At 42.4% G+C, this 13,496-nt stretch overlaps 1 protein-coding gene across 1 annotated transcript in view; it reads left to right on the plus strand.

The window, feature by feature from the left end:
• Nucleotides 1-13,496, plus strand: part of APOLTP (apolipoprotein lipid transfer particle homolog) — a 64,797-nt gene that overhangs the window by 49,902 nt on the left and 1,399 nt on the right. The window contains exons 53-63 of the mRNA XM_088148126.1: nt 162-340; nt 1,154-1,246; nt 1,721-1,925; nt 2,941-3,128; nt 4,833-4,930; nt 6,136-6,320; nt 7,760-7,962; nt 8,426-8,612; nt 10,401-10,510; nt 11,370-11,492; nt 12,486-12,627. Of these exons, the coding sequence (XP_088004252.1) occupies nt 162-340; nt 1,154-1,246; nt 1,721-1,925; nt 2,941-3,128; nt 4,833-4,930; nt 6,136-6,320; nt 7,760-7,962; nt 8,426-8,612; nt 10,401-10,510; nt 11,370-11,492; nt 12,486-12,627 (1,713 nt within the window). The remainder of the gene's footprint in view (nt 1-161; nt 341-1,153; nt 1,247-1,720; nt 1,926-2,940; nt 3,129-4,832; nt 4,931-6,135; nt 6,321-7,759; nt 7,963-8,425; nt 8,613-10,400; nt 10,511-11,369; nt 11,493-12,485; nt 12,628-13,496) is intronic.

A 13,496-nucleotide genomic window follows, 5' to 3' on the forward strand; every position in this document is an offset into this window, starting at 1 on the left:
TGTTTAAACTTTGTCCTTCTGAAGGAGTTACTACAGAAATTTTCCTTCCTTCCTTCCTTCCTTCCTTCCTTCCTTCCTTCCTTCCTTCCTTCCTTCCTTCCTTCCTTCCTTCCTTCCTTCCTCCCTCCCTCCCTCTCTCTCTCTCTCTCTCTCTCTCACAGGAAATTCTGAGGATGGACTAGAGTTTGCAGCTTGTATGAATGGTCAAAAGCATGCTGCACTCAACGCCCACCTCATTGTTAACAGACATGAGGAAATGGGATATCTCACCATGGAAGCTTCTAACCAATGTTTGAATTTGAAGGCCCATGGCTGTTGGGATCTAGTCATGAAGACTGAGGTGGGATGCCATACAACGAACAAGGAGTTGATCTCTCTGTCTCTCATTCCAGTCTGCAAGCAGCAAACCAATAAACAAATTTAGTTTAAAAAGTCAGCAAGCGTAGGAAGTTGTAGAGATGCAGCTACAGTACTAAGTTTGTAATTGACCCAGTTAACCAATTTGGGTCAACACTATAATTGGATTACAGCCCAGATTTTAAATAAATCCCTGTGTGAAGGCCTCTGTCAAGCAAATTAGTCGTTAATTGTGGTAGTTAAATGGTATCAAGTTGAGCTTGACTCTTGGAGACTGCATATCCAATTCTTCCCACCTTGATCAGTCTTTAGTTATAACTCATAGTTTTTCTATGGACATTCCAGACATCTCCTTAATTTCATTCATTGTCTTCCCCTTCTTCCAGTTCCTTCAACCTTGCCAACATAATCAGTTTTTTAATCCATCAGCATCACATGCTCAAAATATATCAATGTCCACTTGCTGGCCTTCATCTCATAAGTCAGCCTTTATTTGTCCATGACTGATCAATGAGTTCTTCTTGCAGTCCACAGGACTCTTAGTGTTTCCAAATCCATAATTTTAAGACATTTATCTTCTTTCTTTCTCAGTGTCCAGCTTTCACAGGTTTTAGCTTTAGCACTGGAAGAACCATTAACTATCATGATATTGTCACTGAAATGTGCGGATCAATGTTTACTCCAAATCACATCAACCTGTTGCCTCATTTTGACTCCAGAGATACTTATTCTGCTCTGCCTCTTTGGCTAATAAACTGTATTAACTACCTTAAGAGTCCTTTCTGATTCTTTACAGTCAAAATTGGGTGAGATTACATCTGATCTCCAGCGCAGACTGGTGGAAAGAATAAAAAAATTGGAGGAACACATTCAGGATTTCAGAAAATCGGTAAGATATAGGCACAAATATTGGGTGTGGTGTGTGTGTGTGTGTGTGAATCTTATTTTTTAAGCACCAAACTCTATAGTTTAACTTTTTATCCAAACAGGTGAGCATACTTCCATACAAAACTCTGGATTCCATTCTTATTTTCTAACAACACTTTGAATCCTACATCAGATTGAGATGCATTTTCTTGGAAATAAAAATTATGCTGGTCCCTGATGTTTGTCAACTTCTGATATCTACTTTAAAAAATAAATAAATAAAAGAATCTTTAAAAATTTAAATTCAGGAATGCAGGCAACTTGGTGGACATGGAAAAATGGGTCTGTGGGTACAGTCAAATTCATAGACATCACATTCCCCGCTCCCAACAATGTAGCCATATTTGCCTTTTTATGAAGACCCTTCTGGGTGCAAGAAAGACATAGAAACCCAGAGAGAGCAGATTACCCCTTTTTTATATAATTTGTACCATAGGTCCAGCACATTGAATTTCTATATGATGCTGTTGGCTGGTCTTTAGAAGCCTCCAAAGAAATGGTACGAGTCCTCCACAGTGGGATGAGCACAGTTGCTCAGTTGTGGGAGCAGAGTGGATTTAAACACCTATTACAGGATCATCTCCCACTGTACCTGAGGAAACTTCAAAACATTCTACAACAAATCCAACTGGAACTCCAAAGTAAGCACAGATGGGCAAAAGGAGGATGTAGAGGAAAGAGGGAATAGCCTTGAGGGACAGGAGGAAGGCAGTGGTAAGATAAAAGGGGCCTAAGCCCCAGCCAAGAAAGTAATCTGAGTAAATGTCTCAGACAAGCCCCTCCCTAGATCACATGAAGGCAAAGGGAGGTGTCAGGCCCAGCCCAAGAACAACGGTAAAACAGTCCAGTTGAATAAAGTTCCTTTATTTGCTTACAGTTTATAGACAGAATCTTCCCAGACTAAATCTATACTACTGCAACTAGGGGATATACCCTGGGAGATTCTAGGGAGTGGCTATCCTGAACCTCTTTTGCGTCCTCCCCCCCTGCGGACTATATTGTCTCTTGTCTCCTTTCCCCTCCTGGAATGCGCCCCCTCCTTCCTGATAGCCTTGATCTCTCACATCACCCTCCTCTTCATAGATACATTCCAACACAGGAGGGAGGGGGAAGCACATTCAGACTTATAGAAATTACAGTGTGTTCTCCTAGGCTTGAATTCCAGGGGGAGAGTTTCTATGGACGGAGCCTAGATTTTCAAAAAGAAAAAATGTGTTGATGTAAGACCTGATTCCCAGATGGATAAAGATTCAGGAGCCCATTATGTCAACAGCCAGCTTCAAGCTTCTCCATTATCAGCAAAGAGACCTGTCTCCTTGCTGGTTTATAGGGAGGCTGTTAGAAAGTACTAAAAACTCCACCATAATATAGATAGACATATATTGGTTTTAAATTGAGAATAATTTACTTGCTGGACTTCTTGTAATCTCATCCCATTCGTGTCAATAAATCTTGCTACAGAGAACACTATGGGGATTGCCCTGGGAAAGAATCACTTTTGAGTTATGGCAGGTGCCAAGGACCCTAGCAGTTGAGCTCTTGGCAGCTGCCTAATAAAATCCCCTCGAGCTGATAGGATTTTATGATAGATCTTCATGACAGATCCTTTTAATGTATTTTTTTTTCTATTATATTTTTTAAAACTTCTTATTCAAGAGCCACTGACAACCCTGAAAGATGTCTACTATGATGTGACTTTGAAACCTTGGGATGAAGTTTGGCAACAGAAGACTGACGCATATCTAAAGAAACTCCAGGCACTGGTGCCCACTGTCGTGAAAGATGCATGGCTAATGGAACCCATCCAGGTTGCATTAAGATCATTGAAAACTGGCTTTGATATGGTTGGTATTATATACTTTCTCTTGCGCGCAGTTCCGTGTAGGACTTCTCTTGACAGGCTGCATAGATGTTTCCTTGATCCTCTCAAAGACAAGAGAACATTGAGGGTGCATACTTCCATGGTCCATGTGCTTGGCATGTTCTCGTGAGTAAAATCTCCCACTTCCTGTTAAATATGGCCTCCAGAAATAAAATGAGATTCCTGTCATAACCCAATCTAGAGAATAGGGACCTCTGCTCATTACAGGCAATGGATCTAAAGTCTTCTGATGAACAGAAGATGGTCTGGGAACCATTGTTTAAATTTCAGGCAGTGCCCACAACTGTGGTCAGCAGCATCTGCAGGGTGTATGTGTGTCAAAATCTGTAAGATGGCAAGCACGGTGTTGTCCCACCCCTTTTGTGTGTGCATCCAGCGGTGCTTCAGTCACAATGTCTCTCCTGCCACCTTGCAGATTTCAATCCCTCTGTAGGCTTCCATGATTATCATGATGCTCTGGTGTTTCATGGAAAGCGTAAATGGCCATTTGTCACCTACAACTGATGAACTCCTGTTTGGGCTACCTTTTCCAAGCATCATTTGACAAGGGGGCTCTTCATGCTGGAATAAATTGTTCTCAGAGGGTCTTGTTGCACCACAAAACGGGTCTGAGCTTGGTGCCGAAGCCAAAAAACATCCAAACACGAGGTGCAGAATAAAGGGTTGCTTTTATTAAGGTACCAGAACAAAAGGACTCCAGCCTGTAAGGTGGCAGAAGCCTTGAACACAGTTTGGTTACAATTTTTATACTTCCCCAATTCCCTCCCCAGTTCCTCATTGATCAGGTACTATGGAGTTTACAACCTATCAGATACACCAAATACAATTCCCGGATGTCCCGCCTTAGTTTACATCTCCCACTACTCTACTCCAAAGCCCCCTTGCCCCTATTTACAATTATCCATATTTGGGACTTCTACCTACGTGTCATTTTGAAAGCTACTGTGTTCCTGTAGTTTCTTAAATAGCCACAGTCTACGGTTAGACTGGCTGTACCCTGTCGCAACTATCTACATTCTTCCCCTTTTTATATGGGTGCAAGCTGCTTTAAGCCTATAGCTAAATTTCACACATCCTGTCTTCCAGGTTATGGGCCCTCTTGCAAGCGTTTCAGCATGTTACCCCCCCCCCTTTACTAACTGTCCCAACGGTGGGTGATGGGGCTCATACCTCCTCTTCAGAATGGCGTTGGTGTGGTCTCAATTCCACATATGAACCTGCGTGGAGATTAACCCCCTTTTTCTGACCCTTCAGTCTGGCTAAATTGCAGACTTTGCTGATCCTTTCCCCTGGCTGTGTTCCTGGGCTCAGAATCATGGGCGTACAATTCCATACTCAGAAATAAACTTCAAAGAACTCAAAGAAAGAAGTAGAGGATTACATCTTTGGTCTTTTGAACCGGTTCTTATTTTTACAGGCCACAATATAGGCCTTCATGTCCTCCAGCTTAAAGATCAATTAAATATTTGTTCTGATGGTTTTCAATTGTTTCTGTAGCATTGTATGACAGCTGTTTTCCCTGTAAACAACTGAGAGTAATACAACTGTGCTGAATTTAAAATATAATTAATAGATAAATATATGTTGGTTTTCCATTGAAATGTTTAATTCTGTTTTAATAGAAAATCTAAATCCCTGTTTTGTTATTCTTTTATCATGATAACAGGCAACACAACAGATACTAAATTGGGCAGAAGCCAAATTATCCCAAACGTTGGGCAAGCTCCAAAAATCTTTATCGAATCTGTACAGATTTTCAGCCAGGTAGCACACTATGGACTTTTTCTTCTTTTATGACTTCTTATTACACAGTCTTATTTGGTTCTCCTTCAGGCCTGTTAGACGACTGCTCTCTTTATTCCTAGCCGGTATGGCCAAAGGAAGGAATTAGGGGAGCTAAAATGACAATACTTCTGGTGGGGATCAGGTTGAGAAAGGCATCTATAGGCCTACCTGTATAATGATATTTCTGCATCGCAAACAATCAGCGTTTGGATAGGCTGATAGGCTAGGCTTGGCTGGATTCTGGATTCATACAGGGGCCACTAGAATGAATGGATTCCCAGTTTTCATAGTGGCAAGATGAAGACTCCATGCAGTTGTCCCCTTTACTGAGCCTTCATCCTAATCACTTCCATGGCTCCCACAGAGAACCAGAAATTCTTTGCAGATGACTGAGCAAGCATCACTGCATGCCAGTGCCAGCTTGAACTTTTACTATCCTAGTCTTGAAATTGTTCTCCCAGGAAATGCTGGGTCTGTCGCGCCTGGTGCACGGCGCCGATGAAACACGCAAGACGTGGAAATCTCTTTCAAAGCTTTATTCTGCAGAAAAAGAGAGCTCTTGTGATTTCTGCACCAAATCAAGTGCCAACCCCACTCCCCTTAAGGTGAATTCCTTTTATACAGTTTTAAAACAAAGAGGCACATCATCCTTGGTGGGCAGTAATTATTCACACCCTTGGGTGGGCACCCCACGTTGTTGCTAAGGGAAATCGGAGCTGGCCGGTACCTTATCTAACTTGGTTGATTCTGCTTCATTCTGTTCTTTGTGGGAGGTTTTACTGCCTTTCACCACCAAACTTTCTTTGCCTGCCTCAAGCTGCCTCAGGCTGATAAGACATACTGACTTCAAAGGGAAAGGAATTTGGACAAGGTTTGTAACCCATCCATCTGCTTTCTTCCCAGCAACTTTCTTCCCAAGGTCAATCCAGGGCCATTTGCAATATTCCTTTATTTTTATCATTCCATCAGAACAAGGAGCTCTTCTTAGCTAGCCCACAGATCAAGCAGCATGGTAGATATCCCCTTCATCTGCTTGGTTAGAAGTGACTTTCTCTCTTTTCAATCACCTACTAGTACCCTGCCACCAACAGGCTTTTAATTAGTTCTGCAGGCTCTTAAGTTTCATGAATGCATGTTCAAAGCTGCTTCGATCAAATAATTTATCCATGTGGGATGCCTTGCAGGAACTGCTCTGTGGCCGTGAGTTTGCCTGTAATGCCCAAAGGAGAGCCCACATTAGATCTAGTCAACATTACAAACTACATAATTGAAGAGAAACTGATGAAGCCCCTTCGAAGCCTATATAACATCAACCTGGGTGCAGAATATTACAAATTCAAGCGAGCCATCATGGAGAGCCCTTTTGAACGTAAGTTCTTGGAGAACCCTCCCTTTGATCCTTCCACTTCTTTTGCATTTCTTGGAAGATGATGATGATGATGGTGATGATCATGATGATGATCATGATAGATCTAGTGTTTATTTAAGTGATCACTGCTGCTTTGCTCTGTCTGCATAATTCATTTGTCCCAAAGACCTGGTGTTAGAATAAAGCTTCAACGCTCACCTAAAGACCTTTAAGTTCTTCCTCAAAACTATCAGGCTCTCCCCTCCCTCTTCAAGTTATTCAATGAGGGGCACTCTTTGGCAGCATATCTCTTGGATATCTAGGGTGGTAGCATGCAAGTTGTTACCCAATAGCAAATATCTGTAGCTCACTATTGACATCTTGCATTGTTGGAATTCTCTATGATGGTTTTTTGAGCTGCAAATATTTCCTTAACTGACTAGATAACATCACCAGTGCAGAAGATTTGGAGAAGTGAACTCCTGCACACGTGACGTTGCCTAGTAGGGCAGTGAAACCTCCGCAGCCCAAAAATGAAGCTCAGAGAACACCAGCAGTGCAACCGATTGCCTTTCAGATGTTTTGGAATTCAATTCCTCTCAACCCCAACCAGTTGGGCTAATGGCAAACGACTGGAGAAAATGGCAGCTTTCAGATGTTCATATTGTGCTTTTATCACCTGCACTACAAAAGCAGGTGCTTCTGCAGAAGTTTCTTCAAGGCACATCTTTATGTAATTCACTGAAGTCCAAGAGACAGTGTGTGGAATGGTCTCATTGTCCAGGAATTATATAATGCAGCCTTTTGTTCCATGGATGAGGAGCATTCCCCAGCCAACATTCTCAGTGGTATATACGGTAAGGTTGGGGGTTGTAACTGAGCAATATTTGAAGGGCCAGATGTTTTCCTCCCACCCACCCCATCTTATACCATTTACATGTAGCGTCTGTAAGAATTAGTTCTCACGCAGCCAGTGAAAAACAACACAATAGCAAATCTGAAGTCTAGAAAAAGAAAGGACAGGTAGAGACAGACCAGCTTGCTCAAACAAGGGTCTTTCTTTAGGTAGGATGGGAAGAGAGACACACAAAAAGGTTTGAACATTATGTCTATCTATAGGGTTTGTTCTTGAAACACAGTAGTTGCTGGAATACTTCAGTTCTGGCTTCCTAACTTCTTTCAGTAAATACTACTTATTGGAAGATCTTGGGTTTCTTGTGCTCTTGCCTAAGTGGTTCCAATGCTGCCTGTCAGGTGGAACCTGGCAATATCTGCTGGAGATCCTCTCCATATACAGAACATGGTGGTGATCTTGATTGATTGATTGGTTGGTTGGTTGGTTGATTGATTTATAACATGGTGGTCATATATCTCCCACTGAAGAGGTCTTCCTCCCCACAAGGAGCTCTACAAGACCAATAATGAACAACTGCATGATGCTATGTTTCGACTCTTCCCAGATCATGCCTTGTTGATGGGAACCAAGCACCTATGGACTTTTGATGGGAAAATGTACAGCTTGACCTCCAACTGTAGTATGCTGCTGGCCAAAGATTTTGCCCACGATGCCTTTACTGTAGTCTTAAACCAGAGCAGTGGTGCAGGCAGATCTCTATACCTTGGCATGAATGAAACAGTTTTCATCATCTATCCCAAAGAGAAGGTAAAAGTTGGAACTTGAGTTAAAGTTTTGTCTATGATCTTTTATTATTTATTTTATTATTATGTATCATTATTATTTATTTTATTTTATTATCTATTATTACCTATTACCAATCCAGACATCAATTCCCACCCACACTTCATGGATGGAGATGCTAAAGCTAAACTAATGGTGCATCCATGATTTTAGCTTCTTTTTTTTTTGACAAGTCTGGCCTGGTGATATGTAAGCCAACCATTCCTCTTTCCCCGTTTTGGGTAACATAAGAACCAATCCCAAGGCAATTAACCAAGAATTTGGATTAAAAGGACATTTAGATGGGGAAAGAGACTCAAATTACATCCTCAGCTAGGATTTTGGAGTAAGCTAAATCATCCATATATTTCTACTGGCTTGCATTTTACCCATTTGTGAACAGTTTCCCAAAGCTGGATTTTTTTCCCCCTTCCTTGCTTTCAAACAGATCTACAAGCAATACAACACTTCTCTTTTGGAGAATTGTGGAAGTTTTGACATTCCTCTCCAAGAAAATGGCATCACAGTCCGGGTGGAAAGAAAGCACGTTGAAGTGACTGCTGCTAATGGAGCCCTGATTTTTTGTGACCTTCGTTACGATTTCTGTACCCTTACCTTGAATGGATGGTACCACGGTTTGTCCTAAGCATCCAGAATTTCTCTAAGATATGCGAAAAGCATTCACTTTCAGAATGAATGGGCTTCTTAAATGCCTTCTGGGAACATTTAAAACAAAATGGAGGGTAGATGTAGTCTAGTGCTTTACTTAATGGTGCCTTCCCCTGCCCATGAGAAAAGGCAACGGTAAAGTGGATGGATGGTGAAGAACATCCTGGGGAGATGGAGGTAGGACACAACCTTGCCTAGTAAACTAAGGTTTGGAGATCCACCAGGGTAGCCAGTTTGGGAAAGAACCCATGACATGTCCTCAATCTTTCCAATGCACTTCCTGGCTCAAATAGTTACTATCTCCAACAGAGGCAAATATGTGTAGCTCAGGGTTGAACTGTGGAGTCCTTGGGGTTCTCTGAGTTTGGTTCTTTTCTTGCAAATGTTTCATTACCTGGCTAGGGAACATCTTCAGTGCTAAAATGGGATGAGGTTTGCTCTCTATTTATGTGCTGTGGCCTACTTTGCCAGTGCTGGTGGGGGTGGGGGTTCTGTTTTGCTCTTCTGGTAGTTCATTGATTAGCATCTGTTTACTGCTTGATTGTGTGCCTGGTGGTGACCTTGGCTTATCTGGGTGATGATTGCTGGTAAGGCGATCTTCTAGTCTTCTGTCTCTTTTGAATAGCATATAGATGCTGTTTACCTCTATGTGTCTGTTAATTGCTGCCTTGTCTGAATACCAGGCTTCCAAGAATTCTCTTGCATATTTGGATTTAGCTTGGTATTCAGACAAGGCAGCAATTAACAGACACATAGAGGTAAACAGCATCTACATACTATTCAAAAGAGACAAAAGACTAGAAGATCGCCTTACCAACAATCATCACCCAGATAAGCCAAGGTCACCACCAGGCACACAATCAAGCAGTAAACAGATGCTAATCAAAGAACTACCAGAGGAGTAAAACAAAACCCCCACCCCACCAGCACTGGCAAGGCAGGCCACGGCACATAAATAGGGAGCAAACCCCATCCCATTTTAGCACTGAAGAAGTTCCCTAGCCAGGTAATGAAACGTTTGCAAGAAAAGAACCAAGCTCAGAGAACCCCAAGGACTCCACAGTTACTATCTCCTTCCATAATGGAAACCCAGCTGAAATATTTAATGGGTTTAGTAATCAAATCCAGACTTAGGGCCAACAGCACCCATATCCAACTACCATAACGACACACGTGCAATAACCTTGTCATGCAAATGCAGCTGTGATGTATTTCCATCGGGGCAAGTGGCACCAGTCCCTAAGTTGTGACATTTGTATGATGACCTCATCACACAAATGCCATGTGCTCCCCTCTTTCCCTCTCCTGCAGAACCCCACTCTTGTTGTACAGGGTAAAAACCTAGATGTCATGAAGAGATCTGCTCAGAATTTCCCTAAGATATCATCAAGCCCTTCAAGGTCATCCAGACCAGGATACCGAAACCAAGAATACTAATGCTACTTTTATTGTAAGCTTACAATAACCAAATCTTGCAAGTCTGAAAGCGCTTCCCCCCTCCCCTTCCTTTACATTCCAGAGAACTAGGGAGGGACAATTCTGAGGTGCTTTCTCCACCCCTATCCTTCCTCTGGACTCAGATCTCTCTTATCAGTAAGAGAGTATCTCTCTTCTGCCTCCTAAGGTTATTCTCATAGCCCATTACAGATACGCAAGTGAATATATTGCAAAAAAAGCATTATGGGACGTTCTCTGGTTCTGGCAAAGCTGGCCTTGCAAGCTGCAAGAAAAATCATTTTCTCTTTTCTTTTTAGGTGCCTCTGCTGGTCTTTTTGGTACCAACGATAATGAAGCCGGCAATGAATGGATGCTGCCTGACCACTCTCTGGCTAAGAGTTTGTCCGAATTCGTACAAGCCTGGCAGGTATTTGGCAGAGGAAGTACTGAATACTAGTAGCCTAACAGCAAAGATGCAGTAACAGTTGCCTCAGTGGTAGCCCCACACTGTGGGATACTCTCCCCTGGAGATTCACACAGCCCTTACTCTGCTTGCCTTTAGAAAACAAGTACATTGTAATGGTATGTGGGAATGGCCTTGGGAGAGAGAAGGAAGAGATGCTGCCTAGGGAACAATCAGATAAGAGAGGGCATAGCCTGCAGCTGCCTAACAAGCAAAGAAAGAAACTCAGAAAGGAGCGTCCCTACTTCTCAGGCAGTAAAAGAGGCAGGGGGAGATTTGTACTCTCAGACTCTCAGATTCTGTTAGTGTAGCCTTACAATAACGTAGAATTAGCTCATCTGGTCATGTTTCCTGTCTAGTCTACCTGGGAAGGCTGACATAAATGGATACTGTTCTAGCAAGCCTTCAGTCTTGGTTGACTATGGGTTACCACCAAAGAGGCTTTAGTTAACATAATTATTTGTTTCGTTTTTCTCGGTTATGCATCCTGTTATTTTGGTTTTACCTTCGTTAGTCGCCCAAAGTTCTTGCCGTTAGAAGATTGTTAATACTGTCAAGAAATAAAGTAAAGAAACAGTTGAAAGTAGTGACAAAGCAAAAATGAAATATTTGTTCATCCATAACTGCTGATGGTGGAACTCTTAAATTATGTATCAATGCCTAGTCTCTTTAGAGATGGAATATTTGCTGAATGTACCCTGTTCACTCTGGGTTAATAGCCCTTGTTCTTAAAGATAGACATAAGATATTGAATCCAAGCTTGGAAGAATGAAGATCTGGACTGTTTATATTGACCATGGTGTGTTTGATTTTCTCCTCCAAGGTGAATGACCACTGTGGTGAAGTCAAGAGACATGACAAACCATGCCTCAATACACAGAGCTCTGAAATCTGCAAAACCTTTTTCCAAGACTCCACCTCGTCCTTTAAGAATTGTTTCGGAGTTGTAAGAATATAATGTTAAACCCGCTTCTGCATTGCCACTATTTGCCCTCTGCAGTTCCTCAGAAATACTAAGAAAATAGCCTAGGATCATCTCGTCTATACTGCTGTTTCAGAAACCCCCAGAATAAGAAGTAAAAATCACTGCCTACCCCAAGGACCTTCGGCAGGTCCTACAAGAATAAAAATCCCCTCACCCCCACTCTACCCAAAAAGAAAGGAAGGAAATTAAAAATCCAAGCAGCCTGCTGATTTGCAGATGGGGTAAAGAAAGGAGAAATCGACAAGCCTCTTGATCAGTTTCACCCCTTTGGGGTGGACGATTGAGAGGGAGATGCAAAGCAGTGGAGCCACCTTTCCCTTTACAGGATCCTCCAGGCCAATTGAAGCTCAGGGACTGGGCGGAGTAGGAGTCTAGCAAGAGTTAATGGGGAAATGGCTCACCCCAACCTTTGCAGCTCTCCGGAGTTTCCATCTGAAAAACAGTTTCCGAACACTTCTTCTTGAACCCTAACTGAACCAGAAGTAAATAGACTTAACTGGCCAAGAGAGACCACAGTGCAGAATCAAAGGATGTAGGGCTGATCCAAAAGGGGTGCAAATCATTTGTAAATGCAATTGATTACATGCCAGGTTCTCAATGTGCTTTAACCCTGAAAAATCTCAGCTTGACCTGTTTTGAATCATTAACCCACCCATGGAAGCCTTCAGTTGAGATTGCCAAAGGAATATATTTTCTAGGATTGTACTTTAAAAAAAAAAAGAGGAACTTCACTGAAAATTCAGTCTAGTCCTTAGCTAGGACTGATTCTTTACTCAACAACTCTGTGGGATGTTTTACCCGCTGAAAAGAAATACTCCTCCTTTTCAATCATTTTTGTTTGATTTTGATCTGTAACATGTTCAAATGGCCGCTTTTTACGTGAGCCAGGGTAAAAGAGAATGCTGTATTTACCCAATAAAGGTCTGAATGTTTCTCTTTTCCTTTTCTTAAAAGGTGAATCCTGAACCGTTCTACCACTGGTGCAAAACTGACATGTGTGAACTGCATAGCGTAAATGCAGCCTGTAACTTAGCTGCAGCCTTTGGGCACCTGTGCCACCGAAATTTTGTCCCTGTAGAGATGCCTCTTCAGTGTGGTAAGATGTCCCACCTCCCCAACCCACCTCCAAATAAACTGGGGGTTTTAAAACTGTTTTTTAGAAACTCTCATACCTTCCCATCCAAAGATTTGTCACCTCTCTCCATCCTTTGGTGCATGGATAAAAGCATGCATTGGGCCTCTCCCCACATTTTCTCATGTTTCTGCTGATCTTCCCACTGTAGAGGGGCATCTGGGGAAGGGGTCAAAAAAGTCAAAATGGCAGCCGTTACGCCACGAGAACTAAACCCTGGCTCTTTTGTACGCGCATCGTCACACATTTAAAAAAAGGCAGAGCTTCAAATGCACGGTTGCATCTACCACCTTGAATCCTGCTCCAGACATCTATGTCATTGCATGAACACTGATCTAAGGCACCTTCCTTCCTTCTTCTCATCAACCCATCAATCCCACTGACATCCCCAGTCCTTTAGCAATTCATTTGACAATCACAGTATTTTTAATGCTGTTAATATTTGTAAAAAAAATGTATCCCCAGGCCCCACTGGGATTTCTTCAAGTCCCAGCAGAGAGGCACATGCCCATTTTTGAAATTTCTGCCTTAATATAGAAATGATAACATTCCCAAAGTTGGGGAGAGCCACCTCTAGTCTTAGGTGACATTACTAGAAGCTGCAGCCCTGGTCAAAAAAGTTAAGATGGGGGTTTGGGCAGTGTGATCAAAGCTCCACCGTTTGTACGTATGACACACATCCAAAAAGGGCAGAGTGACTTCACTCCTGCTGCTGCAATCGCCATCTTGACTTTTTTGACCCATTTCCCTGCAGACACAGCCAATTACCAGAAAGGTGGTAACATCTCAGAAAGGAGCAGAGCCATGGAGGGGGGCTCATTTTTAGATATTTT

The sequence above is a fragment of the Python bivittatus genome, unplaced genomic scaffold (assembly GCF_059951505.1).
Source record: "Python bivittatus isolate LINGU-HERP-01145 unplaced genomic scaffold, Pbiv_v1 ctg000560_np1212, whole genome shotgun sequence".
NCBI classification, from domain to species: Eukaryota; Metazoa; Chordata; class Lepidosauria; order Squamata; family Pythonidae; genus Python; species Python bivittatus.